General features: G+C 39.1%; 1 protein-coding gene across 3 annotated transcripts in view; it reads right to left on the reverse strand.

The window, feature by feature from the left end:
- Positions 1 to 5,811: 5,811 nt before the first annotated feature.
- The window catches only part of PDS5A (PDS5 cohesin associated factor A), an 85,591-nt gene continuing 69,218 nt past the window's right edge, over positions 5,812 to 22,184 (reverse strand). For 2 of the 3 annotated variants that reach the window (XM_075024730.1, XM_075024739.1), the window contains 7 exons: positions 20,740 to 20,872; positions 19,972 to 20,091; positions 18,754 to 18,816; positions 13,211 to 13,356; positions 11,871 to 11,976; positions 8,797 to 9,149; positions 5,812 to 7,025 (listed from right to left, as the gene is read on the reverse strand). In XM_075024730.1, coding sequence (XP_074880831.1) covers positions 7,022 to 7,025; positions 8,797 to 9,149; positions 11,871 to 11,976; positions 13,211 to 13,356; positions 18,754 to 18,816; positions 19,972 to 20,091; positions 20,740 to 20,872 — 925 coding nt within the window. In that variant the 3' untranslated portion in view covers positions 5,812 to 7,021. Of the gene's footprint in view, positions 7,026 to 7,050; positions 7,747 to 8,796; positions 9,150 to 11,870; positions 11,977 to 13,210; positions 13,357 to 18,753; positions 18,817 to 19,971; positions 20,092 to 20,739; positions 20,873 to 22,184 lie in introns of those variants that run through there. The other variant, XM_075024745.1, reaches the window with a different exon arrangement.

A 22,184-nucleotide genomic window follows, 5' to 3' on the forward strand; every position in this document is an offset into this window, starting at 1 on the left:
CAAATGCTCAAATAAATAAATCAACCACCCATTTCTCTAGGGAATGTACCTCCAAGCACAACTTGATGTGTGTCCATTGAGAAGAGGCTGGCTCCATTTGTTTACCCTCTCCCATTTATGTATTTGTACACATTATACGCTATAGTGGATGACCTTACCAGGAAGATGTCTTTCAAACTTGGAGAGCCAGAGAAGTGACCATGTCTACCTCACAGTCAAGACAACAGGACTGTAAATGCCACCATGACCTGGTATGTACAGAAACCGGAAAGGATTAAAAATACACACTACTTCTTTTGGGTGGGGGAATGCTGGCTCTTCTGGGATAGCTTTTAATAGCCCAGATGACCAGAAAATTTCCCTAAAGCATTTAGAAACTTGGCCATACAGTGCATGCCGACAGACTCTCAGGCAGCTCCTGAGACGACTGTGTGGCTCATAGACTGGGTGGCATTACAGTAACATACAGGTTACCAGAGCCAGAATCTGCACGGTAGGTGTGCTGTGAGAAACAACTCCCCACTTGATGAAGGGAGCAAATAACAGCAGCAACCTGTGCTGAATTAGGGAGGATACCTGCTCTGAACACAGAGCATCCTTGTGGGAAAAGCCGAGTTTAAAATCTTGTTACTAAAGCGGAACCTGATAAACTGTGAATGCATCCCCCTCAGAAGCATCCGAAGTTTTTCACAGCACGGAGCCCTCTTTCTCCCCAAATCTTTTTATGCTAGAAGCTAAGCTCACGTAGTGGAAAGCGAGAAGGTAACACAATGTGCAAGCATGGATGGATACAGCAAAGAGGGCCTTGAAGAACAGCTGGGAAGCAACGTACTGTGGCCGGAAGGTTGAGAAAAGGGGATGTGAAAGGGCACTAAGGGAAGGTACAGAAATCCTGTAGTCATGTCCACTCCCAGGGTCTGCAGAGTGGCTTCCTTGTCCACATCCCAGCCCGAATCCTGTCCTAGTGTAACGGCATGAGGAAGGATGAACAGCAATTACTGCTACCACCATCCAGAATGATTTACCCAGACCACAGATTGTGCTCTCCTTTTGTGGGAACACTCAGGGATGGAAGCAGCCAAGAGGTGATGGCATGATTACTTGGACAGTGACAACCTCTCCTAATTTCACAGAAAATGGAAAAGAGCATAGCTGCTGGCAGCAGGGAGCAGTGCAGTGTCCGTGCAGGGCACCCTGCACGTGCTCTGGAGATGGCACGTAAACCTCCTGAGAGAAGACTGATGGCTCGGACCTCTGCCACGAGTGTAAGCCCACACCACTTCTGGTTTGGGGACAGTACTGAGATGGATGATGCAGAGGCACCTGAATATGTAGCAAAGCAAATCTGAGTTTTCACTCGTACTGCAGGGCAAAATATTCTGAGCGTCCCAGCTTTCCTTGCGGTAGGGTGCCAGACTACATGTCCACCACCCAGCCAGATGCTGGCTGTTGCAACTATGCCATGCCAAGGTAAGAAATCAGATTATCGCCTGTGAAGTTTCTAGAGCACACAGTGATAACCCATCTGCTTTACAGCAATTGGACCCCACGCCAAAGCAACTCAGCCATAATCGCCCGCCATCTCTTGCTTCAGCAGCTTCGGTGCATCAGGGTCAACATACATCAATCTCTGCTTCCGGGACAATGAGAGGAGAATTAACTCCTGAACTTAAGGAGCAAAACGTGTATTTCTTGTTCTGGAGCACGCCTGCCTTGCAGCGTTACAAACACACATCTGAGCTCTTGTGGCTGGTGAAATAACAGTCTTCTTGTGGGAGGAGGACGCTCAGTGTACGCAAAGCTATTTGGCCACGCTGCTTGCCTCAGCTGACAAGCTGCTGAGACTACACTGCTGCCAGCATGATTCAGTGAATTACAAATTAGCTCGGATAACTTCTGTGCTCCCACTGAAAAGCAGACATGTCTCCCGATGGCTGTGCCCCCTCACCAAGTAACACAGGACTCAGCTGCGCTGCCCATCTGTGTTGCCCCTGGATGTCTCAGCTCTGCTGACTGTGGATCTAGCTGCACAGCTGGTGATGAATCCACCAGGTTCAAAGTTGAACGGCTTCTTAGAATCATTTCTTGCCAAAGCTAAAGGGGTCACCATGAGTCCCGACTCTTCCTCCTGTTGGCTCGCAACACCCAGCCGTTGCACTGTCAGACAGTTCCCTGATAGAAGTTTGTCATGACTTTCGCTAGGCAGAGAGAAGATGCTCTGCTGCAGGTCAGACAGCCTTTCCATCAGGTTAGCAGGACTTCTTCCCAGGCAATGGCATGGCGACTGCACGCTGCCTGTTGCAGGCAGTAATTCCAGTAACTCTTTGTGTCAAGCACCCGTGAGTGACACCAAGGAATGCACTCACACAGTCTTTAGGCACACGCGATGCCGGCTGGGTTCAGGCGCAACGCTGCTCCTACCAATTACTGGAGCAAGCATGGCTGCTGCTTCGGCTTTTGTAGCCCGAGTGAGGGGGAGGTTATCTGAACTGGAACAAGCCTGAACCAACCTTTTGCTGTGGTCCCACCCATTTCTTTACAAGCAGCTGCAAATGCCAAAAACTTGCTCATTTCCTTTCAGACCACAGAAAGTAAGGCCTGGAACTTGCCTTGAGTGAGAGATGTTCCTACTCTGAATTATTCTAGTAAGTCAGGTTTGTGAAAGCAGTCATCCTGCGGGTCACCACAGTGACTTGGTGCTAAGGAATCTCGGATGGGAGCTGTGGGACTGGCCACCTTCACAGTTAGATCACAGAGTGTGAGATTGAAGGGAGAAACTGGGTCACTCACCCCCTTTGGTCTCTCATGTGGTAAAACTACAGAAATAAGAAATTTTGGATCCACTCTCCTGACCCAGGCTGTGCAGCAGGGAAGGGAGAGGCTGTCAGCCACCGCCTCTGCTTCTGCACCAGGACTTCCAAGTCCTGGTCCTGAGGAAGTCCAGTCTTGTGTGCTGCCTTCCAGGAAGCAAGGTAAATGGATCCAGGGAATGTCGGGCTTAACTCTAAGGAATGGAAGCTGCTGTTGGTCTTTGAAGTTCAGGAGTATTTTATCTTACTATTTGAGCTTCCCTCTGACCGTTTTGAGTACCTGGGGTACTCATCAGCAGGATGATTCCTTCATTGTCAGAAATTTAAGCAGGGGAAGGCTTGAAGGGACATATCAAGTGCTGCTGTACAGGACTTTGCTAATTGCTGTTTAACACCTTGCTATTCCCTGTGCAAACCTATTCCTGCACTGAAATACAATTCCTTGGGCTGAGACCAACTACTCTGTGAGTAATGCTTGGTTATCAGCTCTGCACACCTGCAGCCCGGCTGGCACATAGACTTCATGGTCCAGATGCTTTTGTTTGGACTATTTCCTTGAGCATCAATCTGGGACTTGATTTCCACGCACAAACCTATTACTGCTGATAAATATAATAATGGAGCACACATGCAAGTGAACTAGGATCCACATGGATGACCTCTTGAAGCAAATTTCCCGCGTATTGCAAATGTTTGGTGATCCCAAATCTTTTCAGATCTTTAGAGGAGACAGTTCAGCTGTGATAGCCCCATCAGTTAACTTGAAACTCAAGAGCCAGTCTGATGTTGAACTTGGTCCAACAACATGTGCTAAGTACCTAATGGCTGGAAATACATTTTAGATAAGGATTTGTTATTTATCAGTTCTGAAAATTTAAAGGCTTGTCAGCATGTGCAGAAAAGATTTGTAATGTGTATTATTTTTCCTGTTTAAGATTGCTCTAGAAAACATTATTATTTTGTCTAAAACAACGATTTGGATTTAATTTTGTTGAGCGGTAGAGGTTTAATTTAGTATGTTACAAAGTATGTTCTCAGAACAGCCTTCCTGTCTTACTGTTATGAAAGCTGTGCAGTCCAGGCATCAGAGGACACAAAGAAACAGAAATAAATGTATGTCCGCTAAGAAACAAAGCCACACTTTTATGAAGATGGGAACTTAAAGATGATGATAACTTAGCTCTATGTAACTGAACGTGAAACCTCAGCACCTTTAAATCCTACACTGGATAAAAGCCATAAAGACTGGGTTTTATCGGGCTTCCTTTTATTCTTTATCACACATTAACAAGTGAGAAACTGAACACCAGTTTTCTTATTACAGTAAGAGAATCCCCATTCTTATGTAAAATATTTAAAAACTCAGAGAAGGCCAAATACAAAGCCCCCACCCTCTTTCTTTGCAATAATTTGCCTTCAATTCCACAGTTTTATATTGATTACTCTTTAATAGATTTTATTTTTAAAGCATCAGAAGAAGTACTAGTAATGCATAAATTATGTATGTATAAAACTTATGCCTGTACTTCCCTGTATTTGTTATAAAGGCTGACAGTTCACAACTACTTGCTATCACAAGCAAGACTGCTGAAATGACCCCTGGCCTTAAGGGATACTGTTCTTACAGAAAGACATCCATCGCTGAGGCAACTCTGAGCTGTACCATGGGTGCTCTCAGGATTTTGGCAAGGGAGTAGTGGGGGGCAGGCAGAGAAATTCTGTATGTAGCCTCCTCTGGGGCAAGTTCTGAAAAGAAACCAGTGGGCCACCACTAGACCTTTTCTATAGTTTGTATGCTGCATTTTTGCTCAGCCAATTATGCCCAACATTAAGTTGTTGCATTAATGTACTGATTTTCTTTGACTATGCTGATAATCAACATACAGAAGTAACTCAAATGTCCCCTAAAAAAAAAAAACCAGAAGAAAAAAACTCTACATAACTGTTTGTAGAAAGCCAACTGAAAACCCTGCGCTGTGCATGGCACCAGACCTCCAGAAACCCCTTCTAACCTAAATTATTCTGATGATTCCTTGAGTAACTTGACATTAACTTATTAAAAACTGACCAAAAAAGAAAAGGAAAAAAACCCAACAAACCCCAACAATCATCCACTTCACAAAAATCAAAGCTTTTGGAAACAATTCTGAATATTTGCAAGATTTGTCAAGTCCAGATTTCAAATCACTGTTAGAAGCACACCACTAGGTACCAGAGCTCATTTCTAAAAGAGTTTGTTTTTTTAGATAGCACCTAAAAACTTCCAACAAAAACATTTTAAATTTGGTTTAAACCAAAATACTGTAACTTTTGCATGAGGGAAGTATTGGACCAGAGCACTGAAAAGAAACTGCATTATGATCAGTAAATCCATCTTGTGAAATTATTTCAGTTTTAGAAATCAAAACCCTGATGGAAGTGTAATAAAATGCTTTTAAAATCTCCCAGTCTCCCTCTGTCAAAAGCATTTCAAATCCTTCTAGTCAAAGCATCGCAGATTGCTTTAGAAAAAAGAGTTGCATATACTGCTTTGTGAAGAGAATCCAATTTTCTCTGTTACAGAGGAAAAATAACTGTTACACCAGTTAAACACTCGATAAGGCAGACTTAGTCATTTTTCTACAGCACACAACTGCACCCTACCCATTTTAGGAAAGCAAGTAATCTTTATCTAATGTCAACAGTATCCAGCTCTTCTACAATGAATCAAGGGATTTCAAGACAATTTGCAGAAGAGAAATGGGGAACTGAGGCACAGGGAAACAAAGTGAACTGTACACTGTCACTCTGCAGACCAACCTCCTTCTTCCCATACAACTTTACAAGATAAAGCACTAACTTCACCTAAAAAACCCCTATCTTTTAAACTATGCAACTGTCTGCATCATAACTTCTTTGCTCCATACAATATTTCTATGAACATCCAAGACCATGCACAGATATAGCAAGTAGTTTTCCGTGAAATAAAATAAATAAAAAAAAAATTAAAAAGACTGCCACATGACACCTAGAAGCGTTTATTTTATGCAACAAACTTAAATATGATCATGTGTACATAAAAGTGTACACTGTATCTATGCTGAACAATGCCAGGAAACATAATATTGATGCAACAATCTTCTAAAATAAACATTAAAAAATGAGCCTGGACAGGAAGACAAAATGCAAAACAGACTTACTTCCAATCAGCACAATGCTTAAAATTGAGAGCAATCCTAAACATTTCCAACTTTCCTTACAAAGCTGCCAAAGTCCAACTATTTTTAAAAATTGATTTTTTTTTTCTTTACATCAATAATAAAAATCTGGTGACAAACATTATAAAATCAAATGCTGGACTGTCTTTACTCCTTTAAAATTTAGAATATTCCAACAGAACCGCAGGAGTAAAAACACTTAAAAGTGATATATGTTTTTATAAAACAAACATCAATATGTACATTTATTGCAAATTATATTAAACTAAAATGGAGGGAAAATTAAAAAATGAAATGTCTACTTGCGAATTAATAATAATTTTAAGTGATTACTTTCCCACTCTGATAAAAATCAGAAAGCAACATTTATAAAATTGCCACCACATGACTTTTCATAGCAGGGAACTGAAATCTGTACATCTTATTTTTGCAGAAAAGTAGGCAGGCAGAAAGAATTATACATAAAACAGTCTCCAAAAGTAAAGCAAAAAAATTTTTTTGTGATTTTTTTTTTTCCTCTCCTCTAGTCTTGTTTAAAATCCATTCAGTAGACTTCTACTTTTTCTGTGAAACATGGGAATACCTGGCTCTAGAATCATAAATTTGCAATGTCAGTGTAAGGACCTCCTCTGACTTTCTTTTAAAAAAAAAAAAAATGCAGCATGAAAATTAATGGTGTAAATACACTTTTAAACTCCAGAATGCAGGAACTGGAACCAAGTGTTAAGCAATTTGCTTAATTATTGACTTTTCATAAAAAAAGTCTCTGGGGAAATAAGTACAGATGCTTTTAGCCTCTTTCTCAAGAGTTTCTGCTTTACATTTCCATTGAGAAGGATTAATTTCACGTGAAAGGGAAGCATAGTTTTCCTTCTGGTTTCAGAGCTGAAAGCTGTGTGTTTTGAAGTAATTTCAGTTCCTGTACAGGAAATTTCTGAATCCTAGTTTTTGCAGAAGCTTGGAGCATGCCTTTATTTGGCCTTCATTTCCTCCCTTTTCGAGCAAGTTTTCTTTTTACCTTTTTGGGGAGGGAGAAAAGGAAATAAAAGTTAATTGTAAGGACATGGAAATTACAATTCATTCTGAATCAAAATCCTACTTATATCTTTTACATTTTAGCTTTTACACTCTTTATACTGTGATTCTTCCAATTCTATCTTGTATCTTCGCAACGATTATGTAATTATTGAATATAACTGAAATTCCTGATAATCTTGGAAATTAACAAGTTGAATAATAATAATAATTCCATAAACAAATAATGTTTTTTTCAGCATAAACAGAAATACATTTATCCATAGCTTTCACTGGAATCAGAGAATAAGAATGGTAACTTGCTCTAATTAATTGTATTTAATTACCCAGGTTTCTAAAAATAGCCTGTTCTTACTTAAGAACAAGCACCACTTCAAATATTTTTCAAATATTTACAGTAACTTGTACATGTCTACTTAAAAGCAAAAAAACCCTATCAGATATTGCTATTTTTACATACATTTTTCTAGACGATAGACAAACTTACTGATTCCTTACTGTATAAGCTACAATAAAAACCACAGAATTTTCCTAAACAAGATGCCTGCTACACCTTAAGGAAGCCTCCCTCTGCTATCTCTGTATCCTCAGTATCTTCCTGGCTGCTCCCACAGGCCTTAAAAAGATCCATTGCATTTTGGGAATATTCTGGACTTGAGTCTATCTCCAACAGTGAATCTCCATCACTTCCAAGCACCTGGCTTCTGAAAAACGTTAACAAGGTTTTGGTATTTTTTCCAAGAAACACTGAGGTATTACATATTTTAAAGAAGCTGTCTGATACAGGTGGCTTATTAAAGGCTATGGATAGTGCAACTTTTTATGAAGACTTAAAGAAATCTGATGTATAAAACAAGCATTGCATGGCAGTACACATATATTACCCTCTTGAAAGACTGAACAATTTAATAGTGCATGAACCTTGCTGCGAGAGGAAAAGGTAATTCTTTTTGCTCAAGGTTCTCTGTAAGATCTTCAATTTATAAAATCTCTAGCAAGAAATCATTCCAATGATTCTTTCTTCCTTTAGATTAATTTGTGATTTCTTCCAGCACACTGGTTTGCTGACCTTATCTTATTGCTCTACAACTTTGGATACTTGTGCATTGAAATTATTATTGTATCAGATTCAGCTAAACAAATTTCTCAGTGTTTATGCGCGTTTGTCATTTGTTTATATTGGAAATAAATTATCATCCAAGAGCTGTTTTGTAGTTTACACAGTTCCAAATTCTGCTTTTGATTTACTTAAAATATATTCTTGTTAATATTAAACAAGCACAGACCCAAAACACCAGAAAAGTATTACAGTTAGAATCATAATTTATTCTATTTGTTAAAGATGGTTGGTTTTTAAGCCTTATCAATGAACTGAAGCAGAGCAGAGCGCCTGAATTCCTGTGTACCTGGCACTAACGAATGCACTGAAACACCCTCAACTCTTTAGTTCTTTTACATAGCAATGCTACTAAGGGGAACCAGGATGCAACAGACAAAAAAAAATCTGGTGAAAACGGGTTAGATTATCCTGTTCTGACCAAACAAATTCCCTTCTCCAATTCCAGCTGCCCTGGTATTTACTTTGAATAATAGAACACAACACAATATATGTTGGACCATGGTGTTTATAAATCACTGTGATTTAGTTGTGCCCTTTAACTATGCTAGATCTGTTATAATTGTAAACTCAGGGTCTTTCTTGAGACAGGAAAGGCCCACCCCACCCATGTATTATTTTATTTATTTATTTTTACCTTTGTAGATCAATTTGCCTCTGTGCTGCTGCTGGCTTTTTTGCTGTGTCTTGCTGTTTTGGTGCTTTGGCATTACCTGCCTCTAAACTCCCTGGACTTTCTTGACTGACTGCTGCCCTTTTCCTTCCCCTGACAGGTGGTTTACTTGTTTCCTCATTTTTTGCAGTGGCACCCTGAGGTTCAGGTTTGGGTGGACGCCCTCTCCTGGTTTTTGCTGCGAGTGATGGTCCTGTTTCATCTACATTTTTTTCTTCTGGTTTTTGATGAATATTCTCAGTTCCAGATGCTGTTGCTGGTCTTTTTTTCCCACGTTCAGTGCTGTTTCCTTGTGTAGCCTGATCAGAATTAATCTCCTAGAAAATAAAAATCATGAATGTGAAGAAAAAATAGATTCCCAAAGGTAAACTCAAATTGTTACCTCCCTCCAGCAGAAACACGAGTTTATAAAACAGTAAGTGTTCTTATAAAACCACATCACATGGTCTTTGGTCTTAGACCTAGTATAAAGTTTTACTAAATGGGATTTCGGACATTAACCTTGCAAAAAGATTTTCTACACTGTGCATAAGTTTTCCTTTTAGTGTTCCTTTTAGTTGCTTGAAAGTGAGATTACAGTAAAACTAATAATCTCAGCTCCTCCCATGATGGTTCTTCAGGACAAGCTCCTTTTACTGCCTCTCTGTCAACTGACAGAAAAGAACTGAGGAAGAGTAGTAATGATTCTGGTACAGCAAATTATATTTACTTCAATATTTAATAATTACTGCAAATTTTGGGACCAGCCTTCAGTAAAGGTGCAGATTACTAAAGCCCTAAATGCCAGTAAAAGGAAAAAAAACCCCAAAACAAACACCCCAGAAAACCAATGCTTGCAGGGAATAAAGGGAGTAAGACCTAGTCACAAATGAAACTTGCTGTCTTTGTGAATTCTTTGTCATGTCTGAATAGGTATGGCCTACATGCATGTTCTTCTCAAAATGCTGAACAAGGTAATGGAAGTAATTAAATTTAATGAAGCGGTGTCTGTATATGTGAAACAGAAAAAGTGGTGGCAACGTAGGTCTCTACACAGGAAAGTATTCATATGGAAACAACTGGATGCTAGACCTTCATTTGAACACTGGCTTCCGAAACAGTTAGGAGGAGGGGCAGAGAAATGGGTACTGAAGAAGTATGGCTGGGATGACTTGGCAATTTCAAACAAACCAATTAAGGCCACTCACTATTATCAGTGCTGTGTCTGAACGAAGGACTTTTTTTGTTAAATATTCTTAAATGTTTAAATAAGTTGGGCAGTCTCTGTAATCTTTATTACTGTTCTAGCAGCTTCATAGCAGACATTTACAACTGCTATTCATAAGAACTTCACAGATAACCACTCTTTGAAAATTTCAACTAAAGTCAGGTTTCAAGAACCTAGCAAGCATTTTTGAAGATTTATTTCATAAATACTTTGCCTAACTTCTCTAACTTTTCAGAAGAACCCTATTTTTGGGGAAAAAGAACCAAAAAAGGAACCATACGTTGAAATTTGGGAAAGATTTTTTTCTTCTTCATTAGCTCACGGGTGTGAATATCACGTGGATGTTATTTTAGAAGATTAAGAAAAATCTAACTTTTCTATGTGATGATACAAATACAAACCACCTGCTTATTACTCTGATTTCATCTAATCAGAAAAGACTGAGTGGATATACAACTTCTTAAAATGCATACAGCATGAACCACCTATGTATCCCTACATTATTACAAAAATCTATTTTGATTTTAGAATCACAGAATCATGTAGGTTTGAAATGACCTCTGGAAATCATCTGGTCAAACCTTCTGTTGAAAGCAGGGCCTCAGGGGTTATCCAGGGCCCTTGACAAGCCAAGCTGTGAACAGCAACATTCCACCACTTTTCTAGGCAACCTATTCCAGAGTTTAATTTTCCTCACAATGTTTTTGGTTTTTTTTTTTTTTTGCTTGCTTGCATCCAGATGGAATTTCCCCTGAAGCAACTTCTGCCTTTAGCCTTTTGTCCTGTCACCATGCAGCCTTGAGAAGAGAGTACTTCCATCTTCTCCATAAATATGCTTTAGATATTGAAAGACTGAACAGATTCCCCCAAGGCTTCTCTTCTGTAGGCTGAACAAACCCAATGCTCTCAACCTTTCTTCATATGACAACTTCTCCAAGCCTTTATCATCTTGGTGGCCCTCTGCAAAGCTCTCTCCAGTTTTTCAGTATCTGTGTTGAACTGGCGAGGACACAGCAGTCTGGACACAGTATTCCAGGCGGGGCCTAATGAATGCCAAAGAGGATGGAATAATCACATCCCTCAATCTGCTGGCTATACCCTTGCTGATGCAGCCCAGGACCCAGCTTGCCCTCACTGCTGCCAAGGCACACTGCTGACTCATGCTCCACTGGTCATCCATGGTCCCTCAGGTCCTTCTCAGCTAACCTACACCCCCCGCCAGATCCCAACATGCTGTACTGCTGCTTGAGTTTAATCTATCCCAGATGCAGGACTTAATATTTACCCTGGTTAAACTTCATGCAATTGTATGGTTTTTAAGTTAAAAAATCATTATGATTTAGGCATGATCCTCTCTCTCTAATGGAAGGGGGGGAAAGCATTAAAAGTCCTCAAAGTTTAAATAATATTTTAGTTGTGACACGATCCAAAAGTTAGATGTTTATTTCATGCTAGAGGACCACTTGAAATTTTCCTGGCAATACCTTCAGTTAAAGCCACAGGTGTCAACCTTCACTCTGAATTGCAGCCTTACTGGAAAACATAGAATAAAGATGGGAATCTTCTGGAATTTTAGAAAAAAAGAAGGAATTCCCTTCCAATTTGCCTGTGTTATTTTTGAGCATATGAGCTCTATTAATTACTCACAATAAAATAAATAGTAGTTTTGAAAATAAGGGGCCTTCTATTGGGCTAGGAAAGTGATATAACTATATGAAATGAAATCGGACATTACCAGTTCCTCAGAGATGACCTGCAGTGATGTGTACTGAATAATCCCCCAATGCCAAGCTTATTATAGAGATACAGTCCATAAAATCCCCAGACATACCTTGTTTTTCACAGGTTCTGTCTTTGCTGGTGTGACTGAAATAATCCTCACGGGATTTTCATCATTTTCACTGACCCCAGTTTCTGATATATCTGAACTTTGTTCCCTGGTAGCATAATTGAAGACAAAATAAAACCAAAATATATTGAACAAAAGAAGAAAAATGTTTGCAATTATTAAACAAAAAAAAACCCCACAAACCAAAACAACAACAATAATCATCATCATCGTCAATGCAGGCAGGCTAAATTAGTTAAAAAAGAGCTGAATTTGCCCAAGTTCACACATTTTCTTTCCCACAACTGGAAAAGGTCAGAAAGGGATTGGCTAGTTACTGAGCCAAATCCCTTATCACATGCACAGTGCCATACAATCCTTTTTGCAAACTTATGAACAATGCTCTAAACAAGGCCATGTTGTTTTTCCAGATAGAAAAAGATGATACTGGCAAAGGTAGTGAAGAGATATAAAGACCAGTAGTGCTCAAACTTCAAGTTAATTTACACAAACATACACTAGTTTTAAAACCAAAATAGTTTAAAAAAAAAAACCCCAAGATTATTACAGCATATACCATGCACACTTACAGAACAAATTCTGAACTGACTAATATTTCCCTTCGGCCTCATGAAGCATAGCAACTAGAGTTGACTTTCTCTACTTTCTTTAACCCCTTATCTTAGCCAGTTAATCAATTCTAAAACAAATTGAACAATCTTAAAATTTGAAAGTGTAAACTGTTTCTCCAGATTTATGACAAATTTAAAAACTCTAGATCCACATAAAAATCACACTTACTATAAGAAAGACTGAATATTACAATCATATGTTGCATCTTTCCACTGAGATCCTGGTCCTCTTCAGCAAGCTCTTTTTAATTGTTCTTAAGTAGGTCAGAATATTTCATCTACATCAAAAATGTTTCTTGCTACCAATCAGGATTAATCCTAATTTACACATCAAAAATGTCTAAATTTCAAAATCTGTTTAGTATTAATTCTGGCTGGTCTCTTCAGATATTTTCAGATATAAAAATATTATGAATATTAACCACCAAAATTTCAGACAGTATAGTGTCTCTTCTGTTGTATTGTATGTTTAGGCCACACCTAAACTTTGTACTGAATTTTTGTCTACTGAAAAAAAAAACCCCAAACCAAAAAGCAAAGATGGAGATTTTACCTATAGAGAACTATTATATTTCTTTAAAACTTAACAAAATAAAGACACTCTTCAAAAACATAGGCACACACCCCAAATCATCTCCTGTCCTAAAACATGCAAGCACACTGGAGAACATGAAGTAAAGAGTTCATGAAAGAAATTTCAAACTCCTGTACCTTGATCTGTTTCCTGCAGAAGAGCTCAGCTCAGAGTTTACACTGATATTGCTTCCAGTCTCTGATCCTGTAGTTCTAATATACGGTCTCCTTCCAGTTGCAGATAATGGTTTGTTTACTGTACCTAGTACACCAGTTGGTTTTGGCTAGAAGAAAATGTTTAAATCTTATAAAATGGGAACTACAGATACATATTTAATTTCTACAATATTTTCTTGAGTATTTTAAAATACTACTTCTGGATTAAGTCTCAATCACGATGCGAACCATTTAGAACTACAGACCTCATCTTCACTTAAAAACCACTGTCTATCCTACTTTAATTTCTCATAATTTAACAGCACTACATCAATTGCCTTCCTCTCTCTCATGTTTTGAAGAAATAGCAGCTGGAGGAGTCTCAATGAAAGCCAGAACATTAGGTAATATTACAGGACTGAAAGGATGTGGCAATACTCTTTCAGTCTCAATACGGCTGGGAGCCTCTGGGTAAGGACGAAAGGGAAAGCAAATAAAGCGGATGTTGTTGTGGGAGTCTACTACTGATCACCCAGCCAAGATGACAACACTGATTAATCTACAAAGAATTAAGGGATATCTCTAGATCAACTGCCCTTGTCCTTATGGGTGATTTTAGCTTCCCAGACATCACTGGGAATATCATACAGAGAAGACAAACAGGTCCAGGAAATTTCTGAAGCATGTTGAAGATAACTTCTTGGTGCAGGTACTAAGGGAGTTGAGTAGGAAAGGTGCCCTCCTAGATCTGTTGTTTGTAAACACAGAGGGACTTGTGGGCGAAGTGGTGACTGGTGGCTGCCTTGGTTACAGTGACCACAAAGTAGTTGAGTTTCAAATCACTGGTGATAGGAGAAAAACTGCCAGCAGAACTTTGACCCTGGATATGGGGAGAACAGACTTTGGGCTGCTGAGGGTGCCAATTAGTAAGGTCCCCTGGGAATCTGTTTTTAAAGGTATTGGGGTCCATGAATGCTGGTCACTTTTTAAGAGCCATCTCTTAAAAGTGCAGAAGCAGGCAATTCCAAAGCGTCGGAAGTCAAGCAAGTGGGGCAGAAGACCAGCTTGGCTAAGCAGGGATCTTCTTCTAGAACTTAGGCAGAAAAGGAAAGTGTACAGACTTTGGAAGCAAGGACAGATGACACGGGAGGACTACAGAGGTGCTGTTAGCCACTGTAGGGAGAAAATTTGTGTGGCCAAAGCTTCATTAGAGTTCAAGCTGGCCAGCACTGTGAAGGACACAAAAAAGGCTTCTTAAAATATGTTAACGGCAGAAGGAGGATCAGAGGTAACAGTGGGCTGTTGCTTGACAAGGTCAGTCACCTCACAAATAGGAGGTGAGAGAGCGGAGATGTTTAATGCCTTCTTTGCCTCTGTCTTCAACACTGACGATGGGCCCTGGGACCCCCAGAGCCCTGTGTTGGAAGACCATGACTTGGGGGATGATAAACTCCCAGCCAACCCTGAACTTGTTTGAAACTTGCTGCTCCAGCTGGATGTGCACACATCTATGGGGCCTGATGGGATTCATCCCAGAGTACTGAAAATCTGGCTGATGTCATTGCAGGACCTCTCTCCATTATTTTTCAATGGTCTTGGGGAGCCTGAAGAGGTCTCAGTTGACTGGAAGCTGGCAAATGTCTTCCTTCTTACCCTTCTTGAAAACTGGGACCCTAGTCTAATTACAGGCCTGTCAGTCTCACTTCAGTGCCTGGTAAAATTATGGAGAAAGTTATTGTGAGAGTTATTGAAAAACACTTGAGAGACAACACAGTCATTGGTCATAGCCAGCACAGGTTCACGAGGGGAAAGTCCTGTTTAACCTACTTAATTTCCTTTTATGACAAGATCACGCATCTATTTGACCAAGCAAAGCCAGAAAATGTGGTGGGTTTGAATTTTAGCAAAGCTTTTGATACTGTCTCATGGTATCCTTCTGGATAAACTGTCCAGCACACAGCTGGACAAGTCCATAATATGTTGGGTGAGCAATTGGCTGACGGGTCGGGCTCAAAGGGTTATAGTAAATAGGTTCTATCAGGCTGGCAGCCAGTCACCAGTGGGGTTCCCAGGGCTCAATTTTAGGGCCAGTGCCCTTTAATGTTTTTGTAAATGATCTAGATGCAGGAGTCGAATGTATATTAAGTTTGCTGACGATATTAAACTAGGAGGAGCTGTGGACTCCCTCGAGGGTAGAGAGGCCTTAGAGAGATCTGGATAGACTAGAGAGCTGGACAATCACCAACTGTGTGAAATGCAACAAGAGCAAGTGCCTGATTCTCCACCTGGGATGGGGTAATCCTGGTTATACATACAAACTGGGGGACAAGAGGCTGGAGTGCAGCCCTGTAGAAAGAGATCTGGGGGTTGGGGTTGAGTCAACAGTGTGCCATTGCAGCCAAAAGGGCCAACTGTGTCCTGGGGTTCATCAAGCATAGCATTGCTAGCTGGTCAAGGGAGGTGATCATCCCACTCTACACTGCACTGGTGCGGCCCCACCTTGAGTACTGTGTGCAGTTTTGGGCACCTCAGTATAAGAAGGACATCAAACTATTAGAGTGTGTCCAGAGGAGGGTGACCAAGATGGTGAAAGGCCTTGAGGGCAAGACTTAGGGGGAGGAGCTGAGGTCACTTGGTTTGTTCAGCTTGGAGAACAGAAGGCTGATATGCGACCTCATCGCGGTCTACAACTTCCTCAAGGGAGGCAGCAGAGGGGGAGGTGCCGACCTCCTCTCTCTGGTGACCAGCGACAGGAAATGAGGAGATGGAATGAAGCTGCTTCAGGGGAAGTTCAAATTGGACATTAGGAAAAGGTTCGTCAACTGAGAGAGTGGTCGCTCGCTGGAACAGGCTCCCCAGGGAAGTGGTCATGGCACCAAGCCTGTCAGAGTTCAAGGAGCATCTGGATGACGTTCTTAGTCATATGGTTTAGTTCTAGCTAGTCCCGTGAGGAGCAGGCAGTTGGATTTGATGACCCTTTTAAGTCCCTTCCAACTTGAGATATTCTATGATTCTAACATCCTATATTTGCAAAGCAAAGCATCTCTGGGAAAGGTTTTTCAAAATGTAATGCAGAATTAGGTTCACAACAACAGTAGGAAACGTGTACACATTTACTACAGAAAGCTACTGTAAAAATATTTAACACCATCTATCTATTCTGGGGTTCTTCGATACAGTGATGGTATTTTGGGTCTTGCTATGGCTGGTGTCTGTTGACTGATTTGGTCAGGATGGGTGGGCAGCAGGAATTTTTTTATTTTGTCTCTGGTGAGGAATCAAGGAAGTTTTCATAACTGGCAAGTCACATTCTTCATGTAGTTTTACATTTCTTCAGAGACAAAGTTAATTTATTAAAGCATTCCCACAAGAAAAAGTAATTCCTATGTGTGGAAGTTATGAGGGAGCAGGCAGGACAGAGATACCACAGATGCTAGCAAACATTTGGCTAGCAAAAAAAAAGCAATGATGTCTGTAGAAACAGCCTGTTACTGAGCACATGTTCAGTAAGTGCATCATCCAGTGCTAATACTGCACAACATTTACTTAAACATATTATTCTTATAATATTTTATTTGCTCAATTTGCTGAGTATTTATAAAAAGTAGGAAGCATTCGGCACAGCTAATAGGAGAGAGAAAATTGTTTAAGAGAGAAAAGCAAGTGCTTCTGCACAAGCAGCAGGTTGAAAATTTCTGGTACCTATGGCCATAAGAGGTTGTGAAGGTAGAGCATCAGGATGTTTGAAACCAGAGTGGATAAATTTGGGAACAAGTCCACAAGCAGATACCAAAGCCAACAGGCACAGATGCAGAGTCTGTCATCCCATTATAAAAATTATGAATGCCGGCAGAGTAAGAAGGGGAATGTACTGCAGAAAGTGGCTGGATTTGCACACTCTCCCTATTCATGTTGTATTGGTCCCTCTGGAAAAACAATACCAGGCCAAAAAGAACTGCTGGTCTGAGGCAGTGGGGTATCCTTACACACCTGTGTTTTCTGAAATGGAAGTAGGCAGAAAAAGAAGCATGTGTTTGTGTATTCTATTAGAGTATGGAATAAATGTTTGTTTTCCCAAAACACTGAAAATTACCTAAATAATATTAGCTTGGTATGGGACATCCCTCCCCCCTAAATCTAACTCTGTTTTAACAGAATGCAGGAGAGAAGCCTGTCTTATACCAGTAAGACTTTTTTTAGTTAAGACAAAGCTTTAATCTACATTGCTGAATGCCTTATCAAAAGATAAATGTAGTACACAGTCAACTTGCTTCAAAAGCTTCATTCATTATATTTGAATGTTGTCAAAGGTGAAACAATTACAGCAGTAGACAGATACCTTCTTCTAAGGATATTTAAAGCACCAGTCTGGTACTGGCTGCTGCTAAAGAACAGTGGTCTTCTGTCTGCCTCCTCCCTTCCTGACATAACTCCAACCCAGCTCACTGAGGCACACCATCCAGGCTGGTGTCATAGGGTGAATGTGAAGCAAGGAGAGGCAGGATTCTGCCAACTGAGCAAACCTCACCCACATGAACTGCTCTGATAGTGGAAACTTTTTGTATGAATGAAAAAATCAGTGTGAGAAGAAGCAATTTTAAATGATAGGGCTATTTACAGAGTGATCATTGGTCTCTACTCTTACAATGAACAATTACCACAAAGTTCTGCTCTAACTGAAGACTTTAGAAACTAATGCAGTAACAGTTCATGGAACACATAATATGAAAATTAATAAATGCATTAATTTATTATAAATTATAATTAATTTAAATTAATATTAAACCCATGGTTTATACTGTTCTCAGGATTTTTATATTTTATGGGTTAGCCAGCACTCTTTCACTAAGCTCAAGAAAAAAACCCCACCCAACTGCTAATTGTTTGAGCTAGACTAAAAAGCATTCCAACATAGTTTAACCAAAACCTAGGAAAAACAGCTACAGAATCTTAAGAAAGGACAGCTGATGGTAAAAGGTATAAAAATAGGTTCTGGTTTTTTTAGGATTTTTTGTTGTTGCTGTTGCATCCATATTGTGTCCTGTCCCCACCACCCTCCAAGACTGGGTATTTTCTCTCCCCTGTGAAGGTATCAGCCAAATTATATCTGAAATAAAATGAGATGTTCAAAATGGTGTAGACATTTGCAGTTGAATTCAACAGCATTAAACAGCTATATTAAAAACATTAAGACTGAAAATTTAAGACCTCCAATGCTTGAGGTGTCACAATTCAGTATCTGCATCATAATTTCATGCCACGCTTATCTGAATAATGGAAAAACCTGTAGTTACGTAAAAAATCATAGTTGGTCAAGAACCTGTGCCTCAGTGCACACTTAACAATCTTGGTGGTGTGTACTCACCAGGTAGTATGTTAAAGGCATTAATTATGCCATCAAACAAAAGAATCACAAATTATTGTACACAAACTCTTAATACCATTTTTGAACTACAGCAGTCTAGAACGTTTAAAAAAAATCACAAGTAATATTCAAAGAATTTTAACTTCTCAAAATACAGTACCTTTCCTGTCAAAAGAAGAACCCTTGTCTCTTCTGAAATGTAATTCCTGTCATTGCAGAAATCCTGTATAAAAAATTAAAATAAAAATCAGTTTGTGTTTGATCTCTCAATCTTGCTGTTGTTTTTTTATATATACACAACTGACTTCTAAAATTAGATGCCATTATCAAGCGCTACAGGTATTTCGCACCATGCAACCTGCTGACAAATGAATCAATCTAATAAAGATAGGTCAAACTAGTATTTTGGAGCAGATTTGTAGCGAGCATTACTGAATGACAGTATGCCACACTTGAAGTTGGGATTAACATTTTTTCTTCTTGAATGACATGAATTGTTTGAAATGAAGCAAAACTGCCCTCCCTATTTTTTCACCTGCATCTTTTTAATGGGAAGTCCAAAGAGAGGAAAAGAGGTGCCATTTTCTCTAAAGTAAAGTTGAAACTTGTTACCTTTGTCACTCCGAGTACAGTTTACACAGACCAAAACACTAAATCTGAATGCAGGTAGCTCTCACAGATACCAGGTCCCTGTTACCATGGCATCTGCCATTTCACAATTAAATAAGCAAACTAAATTTTGCTTAAACAGACTCTGGAAAGGCTGTTAATTAACAGTCTAAGATACTGAAAAATGTGAAATGTATTCTTCAGTACAACCAAAACATCAGGTTTGGTCCAGAAAATTACTCTGGTTCCACTGACACTATTTAGAAGTATGCCTCTTGAAGAACAGTAGTGCTATCGCTGACCGTAGAGCTGTACTCACCAAGACTATTACTATGCAGTAAGAGGACTAACTTGTACAGCAAGCAAAATAGCCAAGCATCTACTGACAGATATAAACATACCACAGCTAAGATAAAAAATGTTCCCTTTTTCTTTTTTGTCTGCTTTGCTTTCTAATTCATATATAGTCAGAATATACAGTCTTATATATGCAGATGCACTTGTAAAACACTTTAATGAAATGATCTAGCAGTACATGCTAACACATCAGTATTTCTTCTAATTAGCTCTCACCTGGTAACATTTGGCACACGTTCATAATACATAGATAGCATAGCATACAGCTGATGTTAAAAAAAATTAATTGCCAAGGATAAAATATATGCACTTTCACCACTCATTATATTATGTTATGGAGATAACCAGCTCTCAATTATAAAAATCAAAGTATCTCCCCTTATTACTTTGGAAATTAAATTAACAAATTTACCTTTTCAGGTTGTGTAAAAAATTTGGTTGGCAATACAGGGTCCTTTGGTGAATCTGCATTGCACAAAGCACTTTTGCTGTTGATTACACATAGTGCTACATCACACACTGTATAAAGTTTCTGAAGGAAAAAAAGAGAAGTATGTTTTAGGAATTATTTACTGTTTTTACAGAGTACAGAGAATGTAGTTCTTTAAAAAGTTTAATCTATGTGTTAAAATAACCATCACTAAGGACATATTTTGTAATTACATCATTAACCATACCGTTGGCTCTTCAAACACACACAGAAGTCCCCTTTTTCATATGATACTATATAATAAAAGCTAGTAATACTTTACATGCCTATGCTATACAATGGAAGCTCTTACTCAATCAAATCACCATAAATGGTTTCTCATTTCTGCTAGAAACTAATAAGTTTAACAGCAGCCATATAGTACAGTATTTCCTTCCTTTGAACAGCAAAAGATACTTGTATCAGGAAACTACACAGTAGGAGTTAATATAAGGCAGGCAGGCAGTAACAGGAATATTTAACAAATTTTGTTTATTAACTTCATTAGGTATTGTGTTCTGGATAAGGTCAGCAAGGTTCTGAAAGAATGAGATTGGCAACACGCAGACAATGCTCGCAATTAACACTCCCTCTAAAAGACCATAAAAATGTCTGAGCTAGTGCTTTCAGATTTCCTGCAAATCCTGTTCATCAACTGCTTGTGAAACCCTCAGCCCATCACCCAACACTTATCTGAATTGCATTTCTTACTTCATTGGCCTTTGGCTCATCAGGAGACTGAGCATCTCGGGTAAGCTTGATGTTTTCTGCCATCTTTTTCATGAAGGCATGGCTATTGTTCTCATTCTTTGTCATTAAAACTTCAAGCATGAACCACAGGCACCTAAAAAGCCATAAAACCACAAGCAATTACATTCCAGCTTTTATACTGCAGCTCCCACATATAGCAATGTCTTAAAATTTTTTGTCAGCTGTAGTAGCTTTTTCTTAAGAAACCACAATCAATTTGAAGATATCATAAAGAAGTAAAATCATCTGAAGGTGTAAACAGAGTCTAGACCTTTTACACAGAGAGTCTTAATTGTACTCTTCGGAATAAATCTGCCAAATTAGTGTGCTGCTTATTATAACTGTAAACACTGCCTAACCAATCCAAGTATGAAGAGAAGCAAGTATTCTGGTGCTGCCATCATCCAGATGAAATTCTGTAATCACTACCTTGGGCTATATCTACGTTCCTATCAACAATGTACCATGACCACACTCGAAACAGGCTAAAACAAATCATACTGCTGCTAGACAATTACCCACACTACATGGTTTAATACTGGAATTCAAATAAAAGAGGAGATCCAAAGCTGAGCAGGTCAGATTCTTGCTAATGCTCCATATGGAAGGAAAAGAAATCCTTACAATTAGACATAATGGAATTAGCTTTCCCAGTTTTCTTTCTTTCAATCTAGTTTATTTACAGGGAGAACCCATTATATTTTGACTAAAAGTTTGTTTTAAGAATTTTTCAATTATGATATAAAGCACAACTGGTCCATCCACACTATCATTTGCTATCAAGCTTCACAGCTGCATGTGGCTAGATGGTCAACAACAGTCATTAATATGGTAAAATAAGACTTAGTTGGGAAAGACATATGGGTGGGTCTGAGAAATGCAGACTTTGCCAGTAGCTAATTTAATTCTGAAGCTCTGGAAGAGAGATTACCTTGTAGAAAGAGGCTAATAAAAAACTAGAAAAACAGGATGACTGAACATTAGAATTCCCTGTCCACAAAAGCCCCAATCTTCTTAACTGATACAAATTAAAGATTGTAACACAAGAGATGAAGGAATATTTCTCTCAAAAACTCAAAGTAAAAGATGGTTGTGCTCCATCAACACACTGAAATACTTATCTGGTGTTCAAATAAAATAAGACATCTATATTCCTAGTTGCATCGAAGAGCTACAAAGGCTACAGTAACTAAATCTGTTAGATACCTTTACATCCATCTATTCACCATTCTCAAGCACTTAAATGGCACGAATACAGGACTGATAACATACCACAATGACTAAGCTTCTCCAAAACCCTGTGTTGTCCAAAGATTCCTAACGAGGACAAATTTTACTCCATTAATTCCAGTTAACATGTGTTAACTTCAATAGCTTGATTTCCTCACTAAGCCAACAAATTAAAT

This window comes from Buteo buteo, chromosome 1 (assembly GCF_964188355.1).
Source record: "Buteo buteo chromosome 1, bButBut1.hap1.1, whole genome shotgun sequence".
In the NCBI taxonomy this organism is placed as follows: Eukaryota; Metazoa; Chordata; class Aves; order Accipitriformes; family Accipitridae; genus Buteo; species Buteo buteo.